The sequence below is a fragment of the Blennius ocellaris genome (genome assembly GCF_963422515.1).
Source record: "Blennius ocellaris genome assembly, chromosome: 13".
Classification (NCBI taxonomy): domain Eukaryota; kingdom Metazoa; phylum Chordata; class Actinopteri; order Blenniiformes; family Blenniidae; genus Blennius; species Blennius ocellaris.
The window spans coordinates 4,351,374-4,375,745 of NC_137662.1; the positions used below are offsets into that span (position 1 = coordinate 4,351,374).

Consider the following 24,372-nt stretch of genomic DNA (forward strand, 5'->3'; position numbering starts at 1 on the left):
TATTCTGCATTCTGCACACACACGCAACCATAAATCCACAGTCATATACCAGCATGCTAACCTTCAATCGAGGGCTGCCCTGATGAGAGCCTGTCGGAAATGTAATGTGACAGCCTGAGGAGGTTTTAGCCAGACACGGCAGCAGTAAAGCAATAAAAACAGCCACATTGAACACCTATTTACAAATAACAGTCTTAAACACCCTGAGGTATGGTCTTTCCTTGCTCATACCCATACATCCTCCATCCATCTGCTTTTTTTGTTGTTGTTGGTTTTATACAGCTTTTTGCAATGCAGGGCTGCTGGATGCTGAATCCAATCCCAGGCTGCATAAACTCAAAACAAAATCACCCACATGTCATTTTCCCATAGGAGTACCAGCAACACCCCCCCCCCCCCAAATAAAAACAACACGCAAAAACAAGGACAACATGCAATCTCCACACAGAAACACCCTAATCCAGTGCTTCTCAAATGGTGGGGGGAGCCCCCCTGGGGGGGCGTGGTGGGGTGTCAGGGGGGGCGTGAGGCAGGCGCGACTTTCAGTATTAGTGTCTTTATTCATGCTTGAACGATAAAAAAAGGGCCTCCAGCTCATTTTATTAATTTATTTTGATAATCAGGCGATTGTATGCAGAATGCTGGTGCCAGCAACTCATACAGTGGTTTATACAGATAAATAAATAAATATTATCAGGTTCTCAATGATAGTACAATTCGGGGGGGGGAGCCTGAAAAAAATGTTGTCCTCTAGGGGGGGCATGACAGAAAATAATTGAGAACCACTGCCCTAATCTGACAACAGTGCAAACCACTGCTCCACGACGCGGCCTCTTATGCATCCTGCAAGAAGCAGAAACTGTAAATCTCACCGAGACTGTATTATTTCTCGGAGCCGGATTGCAGATCAATCTGTTTTTTAATAAAATGAAAAACACAACTCTTTTCAACAGGTAGAGAGTGAAATTGTAACGGGGATAAATCCATAACTCTGCACACTGCGAATGGGTACGATCCATCACAGAGAAAATAGCATCGGGAAACGGGAAAACTGAACATACCTCATTTATTTATCAGCAGCTATTTGACAAGCAAGGCTTTCTTTTTTTTTAAACTTATTGTAAGGGAACCTCCTCACATAAAGTTTGATTTTGATTTTAAAGCAATGCAGCAACTTTTTTGCACTTTAACTATTCAGCGCGATGGTAAAATTGATCTATAGTTGCAGCCATTATATCCTCCTTTCAGGTGAAGTCCAATAGTATTGTCAGCTTTTGTATTTTCATTGTGATTACATGTATTTACCATCAACATTAACATCTATGAAATATTGATTTCTAGAACAAATATGGTTCAAAGTTGTAGTTGAGCTTTGAAAGAAAGTATCCCTGTTGAACCAAAGAACCAAAGCTTACAGGAGTGTTTATGGTAATGCTGTACTTCTCAAAACACCCAGAGGGGGCGCCAGAGAGCTTTGGGTGGAGGCACAACAGGAGAAATCTGAAAAATACTCCTTTTGTGGACTTGCTTGTTCCCATTTATTTCTGTGAAGAAAATGGTGAAAATGTGAAAGATTGCTTTGAAAAACCCTTTTCTATAACTGTATTTGCTTCTGATGTACTTGAGATGAATTAAAATCATAAAATACACTTAAAAACCATTAGTTGCCATAACATCTGCAGGCTGCATTCAAGAACCTCCTAGATGTCTTGGGTCAGGCGACTTATTTAAACTAGAAGGAAAATTCTAATTGACTTTTTGTAGAGTTCATGTATTAGATGGAGAAGCCCATTCATAATATTGACAAGTCACCAGTGTCTCTTATGGGTTTGTCAGTCAGCCATGACAGTGTCAAAGTTAACCAGAGTTATGAAATGAATCATGTATCAGGAAGGAAGAAAATAACGAGAAGAGAGGAAAGAGAAGAAGTTGGCAATTTTGTCTTGCACATGCTTGTTGGCTTTCTAACGCATGGAACTGTTTTATGAAAAGCACCAGTTTGTACTCCAGATTTGCAATAAACTAAAGAAAGTGAGTTGCTCCTGAAACCTGCATGTCATGTTCAACGTGTCAAAGTCTCCTGTAAAGCAAAGGGCAAATTTTATTATTCCATTTGTAAAACATTCATTTTTCACTGCTGTTTTTCACCCTTTGGTGGATTAAAATGAACATTTCTTTCAAATGAATTCATTGTGTTCTGATTGTGTTCTAGGATAATACATAAATAAAACAAGAAATAAACAGACAGAATTAATTAGTGGCAATGCCGCTGTCACTTCATCATGGACACAATACAGAAGCGCACGAGATGGCAGTTAATGACACGTCAGCCATTCAAGCAAATGTCACTTTCGTCATCAACAGCCTGGACATGGGAAAGAAAATGGATGTTTGCGTGTGTGGGTAAATGAGGAGAGCAAACGCACTCTGAAGAGCTCGCTGGCGCACCCATTTAGTTCCACTCAATAAGAATGTAAACGCTAATGAAAATTTGCATAATAATCACGCTTTTATATTGAATCTTTTGAGTGCAGATTGGATGTAACCCACACTCTCTCACGAACACACTTTAGAGGGCATCATAATGACTTATTTTAGGCTCACAAAAGAAGGTTGGGTTCCCGTTATGAATTGATGGAAAAAGACTTTCTCTCACACACTCATTCTGACTTTCATCACTTTCATCACAGGTTTGGATGTACTTGCAGGGACCAGCCTTTCTAAAGTTTAAAAGTGACTGGAAAATAAAAGCAGTCAAATATTACTCGAAAGCAACATTTGAATCAGCTTTGGGATCACATGGTGTTGTAGTGGTCAGCACTCTTGTCTCACAGCAAGAGGTCACTGGTCCGAGTCTGGCTGTTGGACCTATAAAGGTATTCTAGTTCCTCCCCCACAGTCCAAAAAAGTGTTTTAGGCTAATTGGTAACTCTAAATCCCCTAAAGGTATGAATGTGTTTATATTCGATGAGCTAGTGACTTATTCAGGGGATGTGTAGAAGGAACCTCTTTGATTTCAAACCACTTTGTCACACATTTCTCTCACCACTATTGTAATTGAACATGTATCCTACTTTTGGATTACTTCTCAGAACCCAAAAGTATTTATCTAAACTAAATCCCCAAATCGTCAGTAGCAGCAATACAGTATTGGAAGTTTTAGCGAAGGTAAAATCCTATATATCCAAAAAAACATACACTATTACTCCTTGAGCAAGACAGAAGATTAAAACGTTTTGAACCTGGCAAATGAGTCATTTAAGATGCAATATTGATGTCGGTTTACTATAATATCAGGGTAAGTTTGTTGCATCAGCCCCACTCAACCACCCACCCACTCATCCACCCACACACACACATTACACAGTCAGTGGACTCAGATGTCTCTGAAACAGGGTATCCCAAACTTTATTTTACTGGTTTTATCAGAAGTACCATGTACCATGGAGAGCAGTCACAGTTAGTGGCAACACACATACAACAACGTTCCTCCTATCAATTGGTGTTCAACAAAAAAAATCTATTAAAAAATAAAATAAAATTAATAAACGCACACGAACACACGCACACGCACGCGCACACGCACACGCACACACACACACACACACACACACACACACACAGACACACACACACACACACACACACACACACAGAGGAACAGCAGCTAAAAAAATTAATCAAAACATAGAAAGAAAAAAAAAGTCTTCATTATTACAAACATTTTTAGCTGTTATGGTTATTATTCCATTACAAAACACACCAAATCAAACTAACAAACATGAACTTCCCGACTACACCCTATAGGACAGAGAGGGAAAGAAAGGATGGAGAGGGGGGGAAAAAGAGACGAGACATGGACAAAGATGTGCTGGAGTGAAGGAAGGATTAAGGAAAGAAAAGATGAGACGCGGGGGATTTAACAACCAAGGGAAATGACAGACGGTTCTGAACGAGACAGATGGTGACTTCAATACAGAGAAATGATCCTTTGAGAGAAAGTCGGACAGATGGAGACGGAGAAATATTGTGCGTAACTTCGGAGGGACGAGCATGTGAGAGGACAAGAAAAAAACAGGCGATCTCGATCAGGCGTGGCGACACTGATGAGTCAGCGGGGAGGAAAGCTCGGACCTACGCCAGGCGGACAGACAACGAGTCTAAATCCAGGTGGGAAAAGTCTGTCCCACACACCCCTTCGATGGACGAATAAGAGAACAAGAGGAGTGAATGGAATGGAAGGGGGGAGAAAAAAAAAACAGACCATGGAGAGAAGAATGGGTGAGAAGAAAGAGCAAAGCAGGGATATAGAAACAAGCTTCAAGCAAACTTCTCCAAAAAGGCAATATATGTCATTCTTGAGTGTAGTGAGTGTTTTTTTTCTTCCTTTAAATAAATATGTAGAATTAATTCTCTATGGTTAGCGTGATGGCCACACAGTCCACCTCACTTATAACACTGTACAGTATATACACGAGATTACTATTATTATATCTTTAATGACAAAATAACCTTTAGATGTACATACAGTATTCTTTCATCCTCTGTCAGAGAATACAGCCACGGTATTTAGAAGTAGCAAGCAGTGTCTTATTATTTTGTACAAATAACCCATGCAACTCCCATATAGTTTATTTAAGATACATAACTTCTGCAAGATCTCATCTCTCATTCAATAACAGCAGATATTGCCTTTTTTATTTAAACCCCCAAAAAATGTGCAAGTTACTCCAAAACTAAAGACGTGGTATCTGTGTTTAAAAAACAAAACAAAAAAAAAAACCCAAAACAACAACAAACAAACTGTTATTAAGCTCTACAAACATTACAGAGAATGTAACTGAACTGATGAACTGAAAACCTGAATCTGTACAACATTCAGACCATTTCTATTGTCAACACCAGGGGAATGGGATACGATTCTCTATAACTATATACAGACATGTTATCATTCATGCACAGTGTCAACAAGTAGCACATTGACATTCCCAAAAATATGGAAAACATGGCAGAGGGGGAGACGGAGTGGGGCGGGAGAGGAGAGGTGAAGGTCTTGGAAGGGAGACATAAGAAAAGGGATTCGCTGCGCGCTTTGGTTACTTTGGCAGCAGAGAGACGGAGAAAGAAAGACAGAGAAAGAGGGTGAAGAGAGACAGAGGGACGGATAAGACACCATAACAATACACATGCCGGGCAGGAGAAGTCCATTTCAATCTCACTTGCCCAGAAATCAATGTATGGCTGTAACTTCATGTTTTTGTTTGTTTTTTTGTAATTTTTTCTCCTCGTTTTTCCTCCTTCTTCTCTCCGTCAACATCCTTTTACATTGTACTCATCGAGTGTTACTTTAAGGGTAGAGAGGAGCTCTGGTTATTGTTTCTTTCCTCCGACAGCAAAGTGTCAGTGTGACGCAGCTCGCCTCGTACCAGCAGGGGTGTTTCTGTCCTTTCCTTTCGCACCTCTTATCTCTGTCTGTCTGGTGTTGCGTTTATTTATTCCTCGCTCTGTCGGATGGACAGTCCGTTAAGGAGTGAACGAGGCAACACAAAATTAAAAGGAAACATCGTCGACCTTTTACACTAGAAGCAACATCGTTAATGGTTCACAACTGATTAACACCACTGTTTGTGTTTTTTTTTTCTTTTTTTTCTTTTTACATCAGGTACATCATTATTATTCTGGAAATCAGTCCCCATAAAATCCCAAACAAACCTGTTGTTTACATCAGGAGCAAATCTCATGAAACAACTTTGTTGCCATTTCACATAAGCGACAAAAACCAGTGCAATGCTTTGCCCTCACTTTAAAATCCTGCCCATGTGCCCTTCAACCCCCACCAGTAAAAGAATGAAATAAACCCAAATCACTGTAATCTACAGCTCACTTCTATACTCCGTGCTTCCTTTCAGCATCATATGTACAGCAGTGGCTTTCCTAACCTTTGGCTGTCTTTACCTCTGATGTCCATACCAAGGCAGGAAGCTAACGTTAAATGCTTTTGCGGCTTTTTGCAAGTTGCTTTAGAAGAAAGATAAACAGCGTTGCCAGGTGGGGAAAGGATTGCATTTTGGGAGGATATTATGTTATTAACTATCTACTATTGTGCAACTGTCAAATTATAGTCATTGTATATTAGGAACTTGGATCATTATGACCATCACTACCAGAGAGTCGGATTGGGAATTATGGCAGCTAATTCAAGGAAAAGGGCTTAACTGTCATGCATGTGTGAGATATTATAAAATAATGCAACACTTTAGCCATTCCAACCTATAATGGGACTTTGGCCATCGTCCAACCATTACCCACCAATTTCACAAGTTATGAAACCAGGCTTATAAAGTATGTGGATGGGGGGGGAGACCAGTTGCTAATGTCCACAGTATGTAGTTATTAATCTGTTGCAGGTACAGTCTTGCTCGTTTTTATTTGAAACTGTCACCAGCTTTTGTTACACCAACAGAGGCCATCAGTCTGCAACAGCCGACAAGAAAATCTTTTTAGCCCTCCTCTATAATTTCCTCTCATCCTTCACCTCAGTCTGATTCTATCATTCTTGCTTCTGCATCACATCTTAATTCCGGATTGGCACAGATCACCAATCAGCCAATTGCTATTGATCACATCATACAGAAGGCCAAATTATCTTCCGGAGATGATATTTACTGTCCACCTGGCAACGCTGAAGAGAACGGGAACTGCTATTTGCTGTAGTTTATCTTCCCTTCTTGGTCTAAACTGTGTGAACAGCCAGCGTAAAGCTGCCCTTGGCCTTGCACTTTGCATCAGACTAGCTTTAAGTCGCAGTAGATACACTGAGAGAGGCGGTGCAACAAAGCCAGTGCAGCATGGGAGTGAAGCTCCCATAAATAAAAAAAAAAAAAAAAGATTCCAGAAATTGTGCAACAAATTATTTTTGATGCAAACTACTACTTTACTGCAAGCATATCATTCCAGCGCACTAACAAATCACATAGTGGAGACGTTTTAAGTATATTCAACATGATTTAGCGATATCAAAGATAATTCATACTCTGTTGAAGGTACTCAAAAAGTGACGCAAACTGCTTCCACAATGTTATCTTTTTTTTGCGCAAGCTAGCATATTCTTTTTTTGTTTATTTTTTTTGTTTATTTTTTTTTACAGTGTACAAACCTTCAGCTCCATGCCAGTGAAGAGACAAATAGATACAAATTTAAATAGAAAGATTCAGGTTAGGTTAAAACGACATCAAGGCTTTTTTTGTCTTTTTTTTTCAGATTGTTAATGAAATATGAATATTTGGTGTTTTAAGAAATATCCATTGGTTAGAAAACCCTTTACAGTTTGGACTGCAAATATTAAGTTTATGATAGAAAGATTTCCCTTTGGCAAAACAGGGGTAAACTGCCACTCCAAGGCCTTCACATGGGAACAGCGACTCCAATGGAGAACCACACATTGTGCTGAGTTTGGCAAATGCAAATAATGCTGCAGCTCATCACATTTCACTTCATCTCCTCCAGTTTTTAAACCAACGTATAATTGTCAAAGCTGTTTTAAGACTGCGAGTTAAGAGCAGCAAGGCATTTATCTCAGTTGAACCTCTCTGTAGCATCACATAGTTAAATAACCATTTGGTAATCGGTAATTATTAAAAAGTCCATCAAGTATGTGGCAATCCTCCTCATACTCTGGATTTGCCGAACTCAACCAATCCAGGGCTCTGCTCTCTCACAGGGGTTAAAAGCTGTCTTGACAGTATACTTGCCAAGTCTGAACTAGATAACATGTAGCCTAGAGTTTATCTCATAGAAGACAATTAAAGTATGAATCCATATTTCACTTGAAAAAATTCTGGCCAATTTAGATGCATAAAGTAATGACATTCAACAAATAATGGACTTGTAAAATGTCTACAGAAAGTATCTCGGTTTATCTGAATGAGTAAGATAGTTAACAGTCCGAAGTCTACTACCGCTGTGAAAGAATTTACACTTTACACAGTAAAAAAAAAAAACAAGCTTCTTAGGCTCATCTTACCCAATTCAAATGTTATCACCCATTTAAATGGCCGATTATCAGCCGTTATCGCCTCCCAATGTTAGGCTATTGATTTGTGGGCCAACAGGTTCACTTTACTGGGACCTACAGTGGCTAAAATAACTATGATGGTGGCAAAAGCTCTATGTGAGGTAGTGTATCTTGTGGAAAGGTCTGTGTAGATGGGAGGTTGGGGAACACTGTTCCAAGTCCCATGTAAAAACAGTTGAAAAAACAAAATCATGTAATGTAGTTATTGGACATAGTTGTTTTCACATGTTTATTTATCTGCACACAAGGAAACACCTACCAATCCAACTGGTCATATTTTTGGTCTGTCAGCACGATTGATAATGGCCAATTAGAGGGCTGATAACACTGGAAGAGGGATGTATCTTCATATAATATTGTTTATGTAATACTGAATCAGGAAACAGGTTTCCAAACTGTCCGATAATGTTTTTGTAATGAGGTTCGTGTGTCCATTCGTGAAAGAATAAGCACATTTCCGGATCATATTAGTGTCTACAGACAGCACATCTAGTGTTCAGTAACCTTCAGTTCTACTGGAGAAGAGTTAAGTCCTAGTCCGCGAGGGCCACGCTGCATTTTTAAAACAACTCTCTGTTTCACAACAGCAGACCGGGATGATTGGCTTATTATCCGGATTCCTGCTGAGCGTGATTATGACACTTTCCTTAGATTCAGGTGTGTTGAAGCTGGGAGATGTCCAAAAGGAATACCCGTGGCCCTCAAGGAACAGTTTTCAACACCTCTGTTATAAAGTGTTGACAGATAATTTTAATGGGGCCGGATTCCTGCCTGCGCATGATAAAATCCAAGATCAAAATATAGGAATGTGATTTTGCTCCAAACTAGTGAAACTAAATACAAGATCATATATTTCAGCATTTTCAGGGTCCATGCATTTACTCAGAGTAGATATCAGTTGAACAGCATCTAATGAGTTCTGAGTAAAAAGGGATTAATTATTTCCAGACTCCCACCAGATGTAGAGTTTCAGTCTAAATAAATTACAGACAAAAGAATCACCAACTATGGCTTCACAACTGGACCTCTGGTATCCAGATGGAAGCTAAAAAGCAACCATTAATTGCTTAAAAGTACTTTTCTCAACATTGTGGCTTTTGTTTTGCATTTGGGATATGATTTTAAACACCTATTGGGATTCTAAAAACATCGCATATTACACAGCCTTTTTGAGAAGTCAATATTGCACGTTTGGGATTTTTTAGCTCTAAACACCTTTTCTTGTGAGCTCGCCAGGTAAATCTTTAATAATTTTGATATATTCCTTAGGGTTAGCAAGGTGGTATTATAAGTTTGTCATGTAGGACTGAATGATTGTGGTTGTTGTGATTGATTTCCTTTGGGTTAAGGCCTTGACGATGCCCCCAGGAGGCTCGTGTGTGTTTCCACGCATGAGCGTGAACAGAGGACACGGCATGGATATTTCTTTTTTTTGGATTGAGCATACTTTTAAGAAGGTTTTGCATTAAGTTAAGAAAAGGGTTGGAGCCTGACTGAGCACTTCAGATCAGCAGGTCACTTATTTTGGAGGTAATTATGGATACTGGTGTTTGGTTGTCTTCACTCACACGGGGCACCATTATGTTGGGAACAAGGTGGTCTGATAATGATGAGGTGTAGCCACTATTTCATATATTTGAATGCCATCCTAAAGCAAAGTCGATGTGGAAAGTGATATTAAACCCCTGTTAAATATCCCCCTGAAGACCAATCTACCCGAGAGCTATAAATCAAGGGTTGGGGTTAGGGATTAGTGGTTGTTTCTTACAAAGCCCTTGAGGATTTTGATTGGTCCACTGACCAGCCAGGGGGAGGTGCTTAAGACACACAGGGATCTGGACTGAAGCTGTTAAGTTAAGGAGAGATAGATGATCACAGAGTAAAGAGAAGGCTTACAAGGCTTCACATAGGGTGGCACCTACCTGTTTTTTCTACAGTGACGTTATGACTGACAAACGATGGTAACGTCATTCAAACTGAAGCCTACGATTAAAAAGAACAAAACACATAATATTAACCTAGATATTTATGCAATGATAATAGCAGTTTTTAACAGTAGAGTGGCCTCTTGGTCCTCTCAGACACGGCCTTATTAAAGGTAAAAGCACGCTAACCCTTCCTCGATTCAAATTAGACCTTAAATCATTTACATCTACAGTATTAAAGCAACAGAAAAAGGGCCCGTTCAGGAGCGCATGGCATAACTAAGACATTCAGAAGGAAAATAGTGGAGCTAGAATGCACGTTCAGCTCTTTGTATTTACATTTTCTACCCTCAGTGATGATGAAAACACTGCCTCACTGAATGCGCCCTCCCATGAAAAGAGTCCCACTCAGCGTTTCTACAGGCCGGGAGAGTCGAAAGGACCTCAAATACCTAAGCAGATTTCGTCTCACACAGCAAAATGAGAGGCGTTTTTTTCTTTTTTCTTCTTCACAGTACTTAACCATCTTCCCACAACACACAAGCAACATGAACACACCGTCACACACACACACACACACACACACACACACACACACACACACACACACACACACACACACACACACACACACACACACACACACAGCTTGTCGTCGTTTAAACAGTTGTGGCAATGTATCCGGTTTCTTCTGACTTCAGTATCGTCTGGTCATGCATGTACATACTGAATGCAGTTATTTGGTCTTTTTCGGTCTCACTCATGCCTGTTACTGTCGCTGGACACAGAAGAAACAGTAAAGTGATTGTTATTGAAGCCACGCGTCCCGGGTAGCAGCTCAGACCACTCGGAGGTCTTTTTTAATCCCCTTGTTTGGATTGCTTAAACTAGCTAGGACACATTTGTGTTTCTTTGTTTGGATCTTCAACTTTTGGGATTAGTTTTCCATATCTTAAAACACGAGAGAGGTTCAGACAGCTTGATTGGTTTCAGATTTGTCGAGTGACAAATAAAAATGTATTCCCTTTCTTTTTTTAGCTTCTTTGATCCTCACATTTATTGTTGTCCGTCCACCATCTGCACCTTCTTTCTTCTTGTTTTAGATTTATTAATGCATCCGTCTGCGAGTTCTTCATCTGTACATCTTTTCATTCATCTGTCAGTCTATTGCAAAAAGGGAGTGATCGATCAATGAGACAGCCTTAATTTCCAAATCCATCCATTCATTCATCCATCCACCTCCTGGTTTCTTCCTTTTTTATGCTGTTGTTGTTATATCCCACCATCTTAGAAGCCCTGGATGTGGCAGTAGGCCTCCAGTGAGGAGAAGAGGATGTAGAGGAGCCACAGGCTGAAGAACAGCATGGTGGTCAGGACCTTCGCAGTCCGGGGCCCGCCCAGCTCTCCGCCAATGTCCGGTCGCCGCCGATACATTAGCGTGGCAACGCAGATGAAGGCAAAGATGGTGAAGAGCGTGACGGAGAACGCCAACCTGCCGGGATCCACTTTGAAATCTTCACCCTTGCTGTTGTGATAGATGGCGGCGATGGACCACGCCACCTGGTGGGCAACAGCAAAAACAAAGGCTACAGTAAACCCACGAGAGCAAGATGACAAGCACCGCAGTATTTTTCACTATTTATCAATCACTCAAACCTTAATTACATGAACTCACCCCAATGCCCAGGAAAACGTTGACAGCATTGGAGCCTGTCACATTCCCAATGGATGCATCCGCATACTGATCCTGGATAGCAGCTACTTTGCTGGCGAATGTATCTGGATGGGGGGAAAAAAGGTTGGGGTGAGAGCTGTGACTTATGGATCAAAATATGCTTTTTTTCCCCGCCATGAATTTTGTCATTTTGTATTTATTTCTTTGAACATATACAAACAGAGCGTATTACTTTGAATTAAAAGACATCTAAAGGCCTGTGATAAAAATGTACATACAAAACAACCAGAATGGATGTTCAACAATTATACTGATATCAATGCAGCCAATCAGGTCACCATAGTGTCACAGCAGTGTTACAAGCAAAGAAAGCCATCTCATGACCTTCAAATTCTCAACATCATCATTGATCTGAAGCATTTGTTCACATGATATGATCTCTATTACTTCCGTCCATTCTTTTAATATCTGGAGGTGATTTACTATTTCGCAATCGGAGGATCAACCGAGCAGCCATGGCTACGCCAACATTTATCACCGCAAAGTCATATTTTGATTTATTGGGCATTTCTGTTTGGTCTTCCAGTAGGAATACGCTTAATGATACAGGTATCTTTGAACCCACCTGCTACCCTATTATAGTGCCTTTCTCCAAAATCGATAAATCAACTTGCATTCCAAATATTACGTGTACAAATGTTCCTGTTTCTTTCTGGCATTTTCAGCACAAGTTATTATTCATCAAGCCCATTCTGTGAAGCTTTTAACCTGCTATTAACCTATTAACCTGTACTCAGTACATTTTCCCCTCGCCTCTTTTATATATTTCCCAATATCTGATAATAATTTTAAGAATATGATGATTTCTATTCAAATGAGATTAAGAAACAAAAGACTAAAGGTGCAGTAGTGCGTGCAGGCCGGGGCAGTTTGGTTAGAAAAATAGAAGTTGTTTTCCTCATCTGTCATTTTGAGGCGGAGATGAATTTGCTAATTTGTCCTTTTTCACATGTACTGTAGGAAATCTAGGTGTCCAAGTCAAATACATAACTTTGCTCAGCTTGGCTTGAGCCCATCAGAGGTAATTATCTAAGGATCAACGCCAAACGTTTGCATTTCCACCTGAAACATTGTTGTGCAAATGGGGTCTCAGTTCTTGGTTTGAACGTTTTATTCCCCTGATCTAGAGGATAAAGACTATACATTTTATGATGAGGCCTTGGCGGCGTCGGAGTGTATCGCGCTGTTATTCGTTATAAATCAAAGGTTTTTGACATAAGCTTCAGGGTCTTCAGCACAAATAGATTCATGCTCGCTGTTTAACTCCTGAGCTCATCGTTTATAAGTCACACAAAGTCGCAGTGACAAAGAAGGACACTCTTGATGAATGCAGAACACTTATAATTATTAATACAGAACACTGTGCAAATCCTGTTTTAGGCATTTAGGCAGGAGACCTTAAATTAGAAACCACAATCTTTAATCCTGTTACAGTGTGTCTTTCCTGGCAGTCGGTATGGACAGGATTTGGTCCAAGATCAATAATTTACAACGGCCGAGCCTCAGTTTGCAGGGGACAAGCAAATCTTGGCCTGGCAGCTAATCAAGCGTGAGCTGCTTGGTCCCAGAAATTTCCCCCAGTTTCATGTCTGCTGAAGAACGACAACACCAAAAGAGGGCTGTGGTGAAATGGGTAGCGAGACCCGGCCAAATCTCAACAATGGAGCTTTTGGTTAACGGTCAGTTGGCAGTCATTTCTCTTCTGATTTTCTCTCCGTCGTGTCTTTGTTGGTGATGCATGTCGTCATGCTTTCATCTGGCAGTTACAGCGAGAAGAGATTGAAAAAACAAAACAAAAAAAAAAAAAAACTGAAGAAGCAAAGAAGTGGGGGACAACAAATGGAGGAAGCGCTTGCTTGAAGTGGAAGCCAAACTGGCGGTGGAAAAGAGAGAAGATGGGAGAGCCAGAAGAGGACGGCGCCCGGGAAAAGATAAATCTCCTCCTGCACCTGAAAAGCCGAGCGGGCCAGCCCGTAAAGCTTCCACGACATGCACGCTCGTGTCGACGCTCTATTAATGTGCCTGTCTGCCTCCGAGAAGCGCACGCACGTACGGCGAGTCTGTGTGCGTTTGTGAACGTCGCCACCTGGGTCCAATCTGACGCCGTGCCTCCACCAGCTGGCAGAGGCGTGCATGTCTGTGCATCGCTTGGTCTCCGAGTGCTTGTGAGCCTGACTGAGTGGGTGAGTGCGTGGGCGCTCGCACGTTCTGTGGCAGCGAGTGTGTATGCATGCGTGCACGTGTGTGTGTGTGTGTAGCTGCATATATGTTTGTGTATGTGTGAAACAGGTTACACCCTGCAGCTTTTTTCCGTCTCCCCATAGAGCTTTGTGCCCTTTTTTGCTACCTCTCTGTCAATCAACCAGTTTTCCTGCCCTCTAGTTTCTAACTTAAGCTTCTTCTCTTTCACGGGGGAACACATTGTGGAGTACTGATGCGCTTTTGACACTATGAGATCTTCCTGACATCTTTTCTTTTTTTTAAAATTGGCTAAACAAATCAAATGGTTAATTCTAAATGTTGCATATTCGCTGGAAATCTCAAGATAATATGAGGTTTAGATTTTGTGATCTTCCGTCTAAATCAGGCCTATAGGGGCAAATTCACATACAGATATAAGGGAAACCTTCAAATAGTTCCAATTGTTGCGCATGTGTGGGCTCTAAAGGGTAACCTTCTAAAACTTTCACAAAATGATCCCTAAATAAATATTTTTGTAGGATTTGTATTTTATTTACTCAAACAAAGTCATTTTTGAACAGACTTTCTACTCTTTAAAAAAATACAACCAACATGATTAAAATGGGGGGAAATGGCTAAAACCACAAGAAATGGGTTGGAAAACTGCTAAAACAACTTAAAAAACCTAAAATTACGAAGATTTGTAAAATAAAAAAAGCTTTTTTAAGTGTGTGTGTGTGTGTGTGTGTGTGTGTGTGTGTGTGTGTGTGTGTGTGTGTGTGTGTGTGTGTGTGTGTTGTATGTGTGTGTGTCTGCTGTATGTGTGTATGCGTGCGTGTGTGTAAAATGTAAAAAAATGTCTCTAACATGCCGAAAGAGAAGCCGGAAAGCTGTAAAAAATGTAATGAAATGTTTCTCATCCTAAATTGTAATTGAAATTTGTGGAACATAAGAAACAGTTTATATCCGTATATCAAAACTATATCTGTAATTAAGTTAAGTCAAAGCTGTGTTGCCCTGTTTTTAACAGTTAAATGTGTTTTGCAGGTCCAGTTAAACTTGATTTGGGTCAAAAGTTATGAAAACGGCTCTTTTGGCTACAAAGGTTGCAGACTCCTGGTTTTGGACTTCGCTCGGTGGACCGGATTGGAGCCTCTTGTGGGCCGCTTTTGGCCCACGGGCTTTATGTTTGACACCCCGGTCCTGGACCTTATACGCTTCCTTGATTAGCATGTAACTCCTTCTCGTGAGACACATGAAAAATTCCCAACAGTTGAAACATATTGCTTGAATTTCTGAAACCAGCATGAAACAATACATAGTTTATTTCAAATATACAGTCGAGACATAAACTCACAAGGCTAAGAGTGTTTATCTGATTCCTCAAACCACCAACACATTTCATGTTGTTTTCTTTAATTCACTTTCAGCAGCTTCTCTTCTGTGGCTTTCTTTCTCCCTCACCTTTACTGTGTATGTGTGTTTTAGCTTGGCTCACTGTGATGAACGAGGTTAATCATACCAGAGTTGCGGCACTGGATAGCTTTCATTAACGGTAATTGGAGCAAAACTGGAGGTTTTTGTCTTTATGCGCGCGTGTGTGTGTGTGTGTGAGTGTGTGTGTGTGTGTGTGTGTGTGTGTGTGTGCGTGTGTGCGTGTGTGCGCGTGCGCACGCGCGCAATGGGAGGTACTGGTAATAATGCTGAAAGCAACTCGACACATTGTGCATTCACTGTGTGTTCGTCCATAAATTGCATTGTTGGAGAGTGTGTACATTGTGTGCCCTGCACATATTACATGCCTACGTATACCCGTGCTGCGTACAGTATATGTGTGTGAAATAATACGCAACACATAGCTTTTTATCCCCTAGCTCCCTAAATGGGAGGACAGAGACCACCTGAGCCTGACATGACGAATAGCTCTATGCTAATAACGCATGGTGGTCACGGCAGAGGAGACAGTGTGTGCGTTTCTGTGTGTGTTTACTCGAGAGGTAAAAGCTATTTCAACTTGAAATAGGTTGCAGGTGTGTGCGTTTGTTCTTGGGAATAATCTAACTTGTGCAGTTAGATGCACATGACTTCAAAATCTGATACCTTTATAGCATACGTTGTTGGTTTGTGGAGTGTAAATGTGTGTGTGTGTGTGTGTGTGTAGTGATGCTGTGGGGACTTAAGATGTCTGGAGAGAAATTGTGGGGTTCGAAGAAAGTCATATCACAAATCACTAATTTTCAAGGTGAAAACATGCTTTATGGATGGCTGTAGAGAGTTACGGCTCATGTGAGTCGGCGTGACGGCCCCCAAAGTCACGGTGGTGTGGTGACTTTGCGTGTGCTTGGGTGCGCGGGGAGCGATTCGACTGGGGCCAAGGTTAAAACATATTTAGCTGCCGGGTGCAGTCGCTCATTCTTCACGCTTAGAGGATAATCCATGTTCGCTGTCTGCAGCAGACACTGCTTTGTCTAACTGGGTACTTACACATGGGGGGGGGGGTGTTAGTGACTGGGAGCTACTGGGCCAATGATGGTAAAAATAACTGCAAGAAAACTTCTGCGCTGAGCTTTGTTTTTTGTTCGAATGTGTAACTGTTAGTAGTAGAAATAAATGTAAAAGACTGCTGATTTAATCTGGAAAACCTCTTGAAGTATATTTGTTTTCGAGGAACAAAGCGAATTCGTGCGTATTACCATTACGTGACAGACGTTTTTTTTAGAGATCCCGTTGACATGTTTCAAGCAAAAACATTGTTTTTGTGTCATAAAATGTTCATGTTTACACAACAACGTTCTAAAAACTATGTCAGTTTCCATGGGAGCGGCAGAAACATTGAAAATGATGTAGTTTTAATGTATGGCCACGAGTCCGTGCTGTTGTTTGTTTTAGAAATGAAACCACACAAACATAAAATCATTGTAGAAAACTAGTATTGAGCATCACAACATTTACAAATCTTTCCAACTTTCTAAAAGTTGGTGTATCCAGACACTTCTGGCATCTGTGGAATTTTTAGTTTTTCGAGCTTCACTACACTTTTGCAATGTAATAACTGTGCTTTCACTCTATTTTCCATTAAAACAACTATCGATTTGTTTGATTGCCTTTTACAAGACATCGATGCACATATAGTCTCAGAAAAATTGTTCTCCTTCATACACAGTGAGCAGAAATGGCATAAGGCTCCTCGGAGTAGAAAGAATGAGTGAAAATGTAGTGAAAATGTCAGTGTGTACACCCTGAAGGAGATTATTGATGAGCACAAATCTAATTTGAAGGACTTGAGGGTATTTTATGCTTACCTTACGGAGCTAAATGCCAAAAGGTCGAGAGAGAAAGGGCTTTTATTAAAGGTGGCTGGGAGTTGAACCGCGGTGATATGTCGGATGATTAAAAGCATGAAATGACTACATATATGCATGTGAACACATGGAAAATGTATGTTCTGAATCGCATGGGCTTACCTGGTACAGAGGTTCCCAAAGCGACGAATACTACTGCTGTGACAGAGTCTTTCAGGCCCACTGTGCAACCAAAATGAGACGCCAGGTCACCTGGAAGGAAATGACAGAACCATTACCTCCAATTCTGCTATCAATGTTAAAAGGTATTATAGGTATTATACCAGTACTGAGTCCAATACTGCAAATGGTGCTTCAACTTGTACTCTATGGTATCAGATGCTCCCCGAGTAAAAAGACTTAAATATCTTAATGCAGAGATCTAAATGTTATTTTTTAAATCTGCGTACCGATGACGGCGGTGAGAAGTCCGATCATGCAGATGGAGACGACAAAGCAGGCCCAGCCGTTCCAGTAATCCGTGGGCGGGACGAAGGCGAAGAGCACCTTCCAGAAGACGGTGAGGAAGTGCATGACATAGTCGAAACAGGACGGCAGCTTCTCCTCCCCGCACTCTTCGTCGTCGTCGTCTTCTCCTGTGAGGATCAAAAGAGAGGCCCGTTAAAGAGGAGACCTGCTGGGTTTTGATATCCCTCCTCATGAAAGCGGTTCTTTTTTCCCTTTCTTCTTTCGAAAAGCATGTCGAAAAGCTCATCAGGTTGTCGTTGATGCACAAGTGTTTGCAGGAATCCCTGATGTCCTTTACCCCACGTCTCATCACAAAACAAACCAGTTCACGGAGTAAACCGAAGACAAAAAACAAGACAAAAGAGTGGAGGTACAGATGCAAACACAGCTGTCCATCGATGTGTTGAGCTTTAACTGTGCCTGATGATTTCTTATACACTTGATGAGAAGTTATCTTCAGCCAAGTAATTTAGTTTGCATGTTCTTACTGTGCGTGTGTGTGTGTGTGTGTGTGTGTGTGTGTGTGTGTGTGTGTGTGTGTGTGTGTGTGTGTGTGTGCTGAATGAAATCACAGAACTCCGTTCTCATTTTCTCTAAAAATAATTGTGCAGTACGAGCAACCTTTGAAGATTTATACAGTACTCTCATCTAGCAACTACCTCATAACAAACTACCACCTTGGGGCAAAATACCCAGAAATTCACATTAATCATTGAAGGTTCCAATATTTTTTGCACCATAATTTAAGTCCATCGCCACAAAAGTAAAGAACCAAAGGATTTAGACCTCATAAACTGAATAAAGCAAGAGCACTCATGCAATTCCACACACAGTGGGTATTAGCAGTCTGTGTAGTTGGCTGCTGTTGTGCTCCATTTATAAATGAGTCCAATGAAAGGATAAACGAGACAACCTGCTGCCTCCGTGAAAATCGCTGACTGGGTGGATCCCAGGGAGCGCCATCATCCCGTATTGATTTCACCGCCGTCATTCATCCTGTGTGCACTGTTAACACTGTTAACATTCATGGAGCAGGTGACACATTTAAATGCCCCAAACTAAAAGCTGCAGCACAAAGAGGCGCTGCTTGCATTTGTTTCCTGCCCAGCGTAATGTAGTCGGCCTAGAAATGGACTTTTCTTACAGAGAAAAAAATAACCCCAACAAAAAACATTTGGTTCAATCATTGATTGACACCCATATTCCCTTGCTGTCACTGCAACAAGATTTGGCGACATGAGCGCACTGCTAAACTACTGATAGCTTCAGGCAGGAATTATTACCGTTACTCTGCCGGGGACATCGGACACATCGGACACATGATCAGGAAAAGAGATTTTGTGAGAACGTTGGTGGAGAGCTCGTACCAGAGCTCAGTTGCTAAAGAGTTAGCCTCACTCAAAGACATCAACGGGGGAAACGGAGATGATCCGTTTCTTGAGAGAAAAGCAGCAGAAACATTCTCTGATTACACAATTCCACAGGAATGAAATCAATAAGAAGTCCAGACAGCCTGAGTCATAAAATGATCGAGTTTCATACGAAGAAAGAAAATATATAAATCCTTATTTAACTCTTCAGAACAGTGGTTTTCCAAAGTTGGTGACGCGCCACCTAGGGGGGGGAGCAGTGCCATTGCGGGGGTCATGTGAATGCTTGGACACTGCAAAAACAATGGGCGGGTGTTTGACTGGGCTCCCGCACAAACGCAAAGCAGAAGATGAAGCATTGTCAAATATGCTTCCTCAAAAAAGAAGAGAAAATAAAACCCTAATCCTGTTACACTGAACATAATTACAGTGTTTAGGTGCTCGAAGTTACACTGACAGAAAAGAATATAGTTCCACGGTAAATAGTTTCACTGTAAAGGTGGTTAAAAGAGGCTGTAGTTTATTTTATTGCCACCATTTTATTGCAGTTTTTTTTTTTTTTTATTGCGTAAAAGGTTGTGGTGTGAAATTAACTGCAATGGAGTTTGAAAAACTAAATGTTTGTGTCTGACAAAACACATTTTGCAGACCAAAGGTGGGGGGGGGACTGAAACAGTTTGGGAACCACTGCTTTAGAACCTGTTTTTAAAATCTTTACATAATTTGCGATTCATAAACTGGAGTCTTTAAATCCCTATAAAGTATAAATGACTGTTTATCTTGGTTTTTCACTGCCTCATGTTTGAATCCCACCTCGCTGTTCTTGTGTCGACAGCTACAGTTACATGGACCATAAGTAATCTAATTAAACTTTGACCGGATTACAATGATCTCATTTAAACACTTCTATATGATCACATCGACGCATTGAGTGGCGAAACTCTTTAATCTCGTTGTTGCAGCTCTGTGGGTGATTCTGTTTTGTAATATCATCACATGACGCTTTACCTGAGATGTTTTGGAGAAAGAAGAGGAAAAAGGCAGTGGCAAAAGCACAACTGGTCGATATACGAATGTCTCCTTTTCATCAGACTTTCAACAAAGTGAAAGTTTCTTTGGTGTTTTCAAAGAAACACAACAAACTTTAGTTCACAAATCCATCTTCAACACTTACAGGTAAGTGTTCACATAAACGGCACCATTTGAGGTCTCAATCAGAGAGAATTAAGGACTTTGATCATTTTTGTTGTTGCTTCACTGAGTCTTGTGTTTTTTTCATAGACTCGCTTTTTGTTTTGAATCTTTTCTGTAACCCTGACAAAAGTGAACAGATATGTCGGTGGTCCGTGTCTCTTTTGAGTCAACGTCTCTGAGCATTTCTCCTAAATAAGGCCATGGACATGCTGTGACTGCTCCCCTTGTCTCCACTATCTGGCTCACTGTCAACCTCACGACCACGAGTCCTCCCAGTCACAGACATCAGGTTCAAAACGTATCTTTTCTACACATCGAATCTGCTTTTTTGTCATTTCTGTTGTGCATGAATGTGCTGATGGCCTTAGGCCCCGTTTGCATGATGGTTAAAGTGAAAACACGTCATCTTTATATTTTAGCTTCAGAGGAATTTCATATTTACACGGCAATGTCTTAAAAATGTTTTCAGTTTACACAGAAATGACAAAAATGCTAACAAACGATACAATGAACATGCCAAGTCATGATTTGGCACTGTTGTTTGTTTCTGTAATAAAATCCACATACACATGCACGCAGAAAACCATACAAAATAAACATTAACAATGGGAGTACACAGACATTTGTATGGACAGACATCTTTATTGACATGGACCTCTTTATTACGTGACTGTCAAAATAAAACTACCAAGTTACAGGACAATAGAAGGACTGGGATTCATGACACTCTGGAGGAAGCATTGTTGTTATTGTCCATGTGCAGAAGAAATATTTGCTATGGCCGTGGAGCGCAGGACCAGTAGCAGTGTTTCCGAAAAAATTGTGTATCCATTTTCAAAAAGTTCTGTTTTATTCCTTTTTCCCCCCCCTTCCAGACATTATTAGATGCTTGGCTATTTTAGCCATTTTAGCTATTTATATATATATTTAGTGTATTTCACCGTTTTAGCTATATCAGTGATTTTAACCTTTTTTGACCATTTTTAGTAATTTTACCATTTAAACAGCCATTTCTTCCTTGTATTATTACATTTTGACTTCATCCATTGTCATCATCATCCATTCACTCGGGCATGTGCAGAAGAACTATTTACTACAGCAGGAGTGCACATTACACAGAGACTGAGGGTTTTTAGAAAGTTCCACCTTGGGGGGCCGGTTTCAAAAATTGTGTTTTCAGCGGCTCTGAGCACCCTTGTCATTGCCATTATTGTCTATAACTGACCTTCGCCTTGACATTGGGCAGGTAATGATGATAAAAATTTAAGTCATCCATACCCCAAAAGCAAGAAATTAAGATATGTGTGTCGCAATAAAAGGAGGGTGAAAAAGTGGAAAGTTATAGAAGAATGTCTCTCATTTAGAGATAACTGAAACTTAATTATAGCTGAAGTACTTGTACTTCAGTAATCCTCCAAGGAGTTGCGGGCAGCACGGCTGTTAAGCTTCACCCTCTGCTGTAAAGATTAAACTTACAAGCCACCTTGATATTCAAGTCATTAAACACAAGTCGTGAACCACATCCAGACTTTGTGTTGAGCAATTAATACACATCAGCGTGTATTAATAGAATAATTAATGTAGTCAAACATGGCCAATACTTTCCTCGCAGGTCATGCACTCTGTTTAATGTAATTAAATATACATGCATCAAATCATCAACTATGAATGACCAGAAGAAGGTCAGTACGGCGACCGGCAGCTTCGTCCTCTGCCATGGTTTGGAACAATGCGCAGGCACACACACTTGGTTATGAATTATAAAACAAGATCTGAGCTGTGTCACATTTTCCAGTCAGCAGCTCACCATCTGTTATGGCTGAATGGAGCCATTCCTGTCTCACTTTCTCTTTATGTCTGTTTATATGTTACTTTTTTATCACCACCTCAGCTCTTTGGGCCTCGTCCTCTTCCATTTCTTTGTACCTGTACGTGGAGGTGTCACTTATTTGCCCCTGAGCGAGTGTTTGTTTGTTTGGAACCCCGCTGGAGAAATGGGCTGAGTGTCAGTCGTTGTGCACATGAGTGCTGCGTGCAGTTTATTAAAGCCGCACTTTAATCCGTGGAATTTTTCCACAGATAATTACCATTTAAAGTCCCTGGATCATGCAGGAAAACAACATGGCACAAGTTTAAAAAAATTTTTTATTCTTGCAACCAGTCTTGTAAAATTTCGAAACCTTTCCTTGATTATTTTAATGTAAACCTTTCATCTATAATGAGTGTTTTTATTTAGCTCCCTTTGTGATTCAATTCAATTAAACTTTATTCATATAACACCAACTACAACACAGTCATTTCCAGGTGCTTTTAACAGACAGAAGAGAAAAACCCAACGAATCCACGTGAGCGACATTTATTCGCGACTGTGGAAAGGAAAAACACGGCGCGGCATAAATCTGATCAACTTTGCGCCAAGTTCGCTATGAGCAGATTGTACGACGAAAACAAGCTGAATCGTAGCCAACATGAGTCAATATGAATGCCCAAGAATAAAACGCCGTTCACTCACAAAAAAGAAACTAGCGCAACATGAACGGAGCCCCTCACGCTTGTGGCAGTTATGTGTTTGGAGAGAAATCCCAAAATGTCTTTGCTTATATCCTCCATGCTTCTTTTAATAGCGTTTAATGATTGTAGCCACAAAGTATCTATTTGAGGTTAGCACCAGTGTCGCGCTGATGCATACGTCATTTCATACGTCATTTCATACGTCATTTCATACGTCATTTCATACGTCATTTCTATTGGTTAGTTAGTTGATGCAGGTGGCAGCAGCAGTCACCGTCATACTGGTGGTAGTGTAACCTCATGGATGCCAACTGCTATTGAAACCAAGTGAAGAAGTAGTAGAAAGGGAAACAGTCACCTGGGGCAACGAGAGCGATGGGAAACAGTGTAGATAGATGGATGGAAGAAGAAGAAGAAGAAGAAGAAGAAGAAGAAGAAGAAGAAGAAGAATGTTTGGCGACATTTTGCCTTTCGAACAGCATCATCACTTCTGAGCACCTCTTGGAAAATGGACCACGTCTCTTTTGGGGATATTGACTTGATAAAAATCTCTCAATCTCTGCCCTGAATCCAATCATACGACTTGCCGATGATATTACTTTATGATTAAGAGGCACTTTCACCATAACCTGCGCACAGGTTTCACACAATAGTGTATTCGCCGTTGTGTGGCAAATATTGCTTTGGGAGAGAGTTAATCAGGTGAGAGAGAGGCTGTTAAACTGAATATCATGTCAGGGTGTGTGGGTTTGCCGGGAATTCCTTATTGGACATAGAAATCCATCCAGAGTCATTACACCCGGTGAAAGACAGATGTGCAGATCGAGAGATTATGGAGTATCTATAAAATCTATTCCTCCGACAGTGACACAGCTTTGCATAAGCATTCAAAATGACACATAAGAGATTTGAATCTGGATTCCAATTTAAAACAAAGATTAATTACCTGTTGTTCCCTGTACATTTAGTCATAGCAGACAACTAAAACCATGTGCAGATGACAGCTCTCCATTCACATATTATTATGTTAAGTTTTATGCTGAATGAGAGAAAATAATTCACATTCATATCGAAAGTTACCCTGAGTGTGTATTTGAAAAATCTTAATTGGGTGGCCTCACCTCAATTTCAAAACCAGCATCTGAGCATGTGATAATACTTATCCTTCAAATTCTACTAAAGGCTAAACCAGGAGTCTTCAAGCTTTATGAACAAAAACAGCTGTTTTTGTCACAATTTAAAATTTACCCGCAGCTGTAAAACATGTAAACTTTAAAATGACGCTAAAGCAGCTTATAAAGGTTTATATATAGCTTTGATACAAAACCTTACTATATGTTGCATTTATAAAGTTTCAATTACAATTTAGGAAAGATTTCATGACAATTCAGCCTGTTTCTGGACCTGATTTTAATGGCTTCACCCTTCTCGTTCAGCTTTTTTTTCTTTTAAACAAAAAGAAGTCCCTGTTAATTGATAAATTCACAAAAATAGGGTTAGCTCAAAATTATTACTGGCAAAATAAATTGTTTCCCCCCTTTTTTATTTTTCACCACAAAGAAAAAAAATGTGA

At 40.5% G+C, this 24,372-nt stretch overlaps 1 protein-coding gene across 2 annotated transcripts in view; it reads right to left on the bottom strand.

The window, feature by feature from the left end:
• Positions 1–3,390: 3,390 nt before the first annotated feature.
• slc8a1b (solute carrier family 8 member 1b) overlaps positions 3,391–24,372 on the bottom strand; it is a 167,447-nt gene continuing 146,465 nt past the window's right edge. For both annotated transcript variants that reach the window (XM_080507504.1, XM_080507505.1), the window contains exons 8-11: positions 17,667–17,852; positions 17,380–17,469; positions 11,675–11,778; positions 3,391–11,559 (exon numbers count right to left, since the gene is read on the bottom strand). In XM_080507504.1, coding sequence (XP_080363630.1) covers positions 11,287–11,559; positions 11,675–11,778; positions 17,380–17,469; positions 17,667–17,852 — 653 coding nt within the window. In that variant the 3' untranslated portion in view covers positions 3,391–11,286. The remainder of the gene's footprint in view (positions 11,560–11,674; positions 11,779–17,379; positions 17,470–17,666; positions 17,853–24,372) is intronic.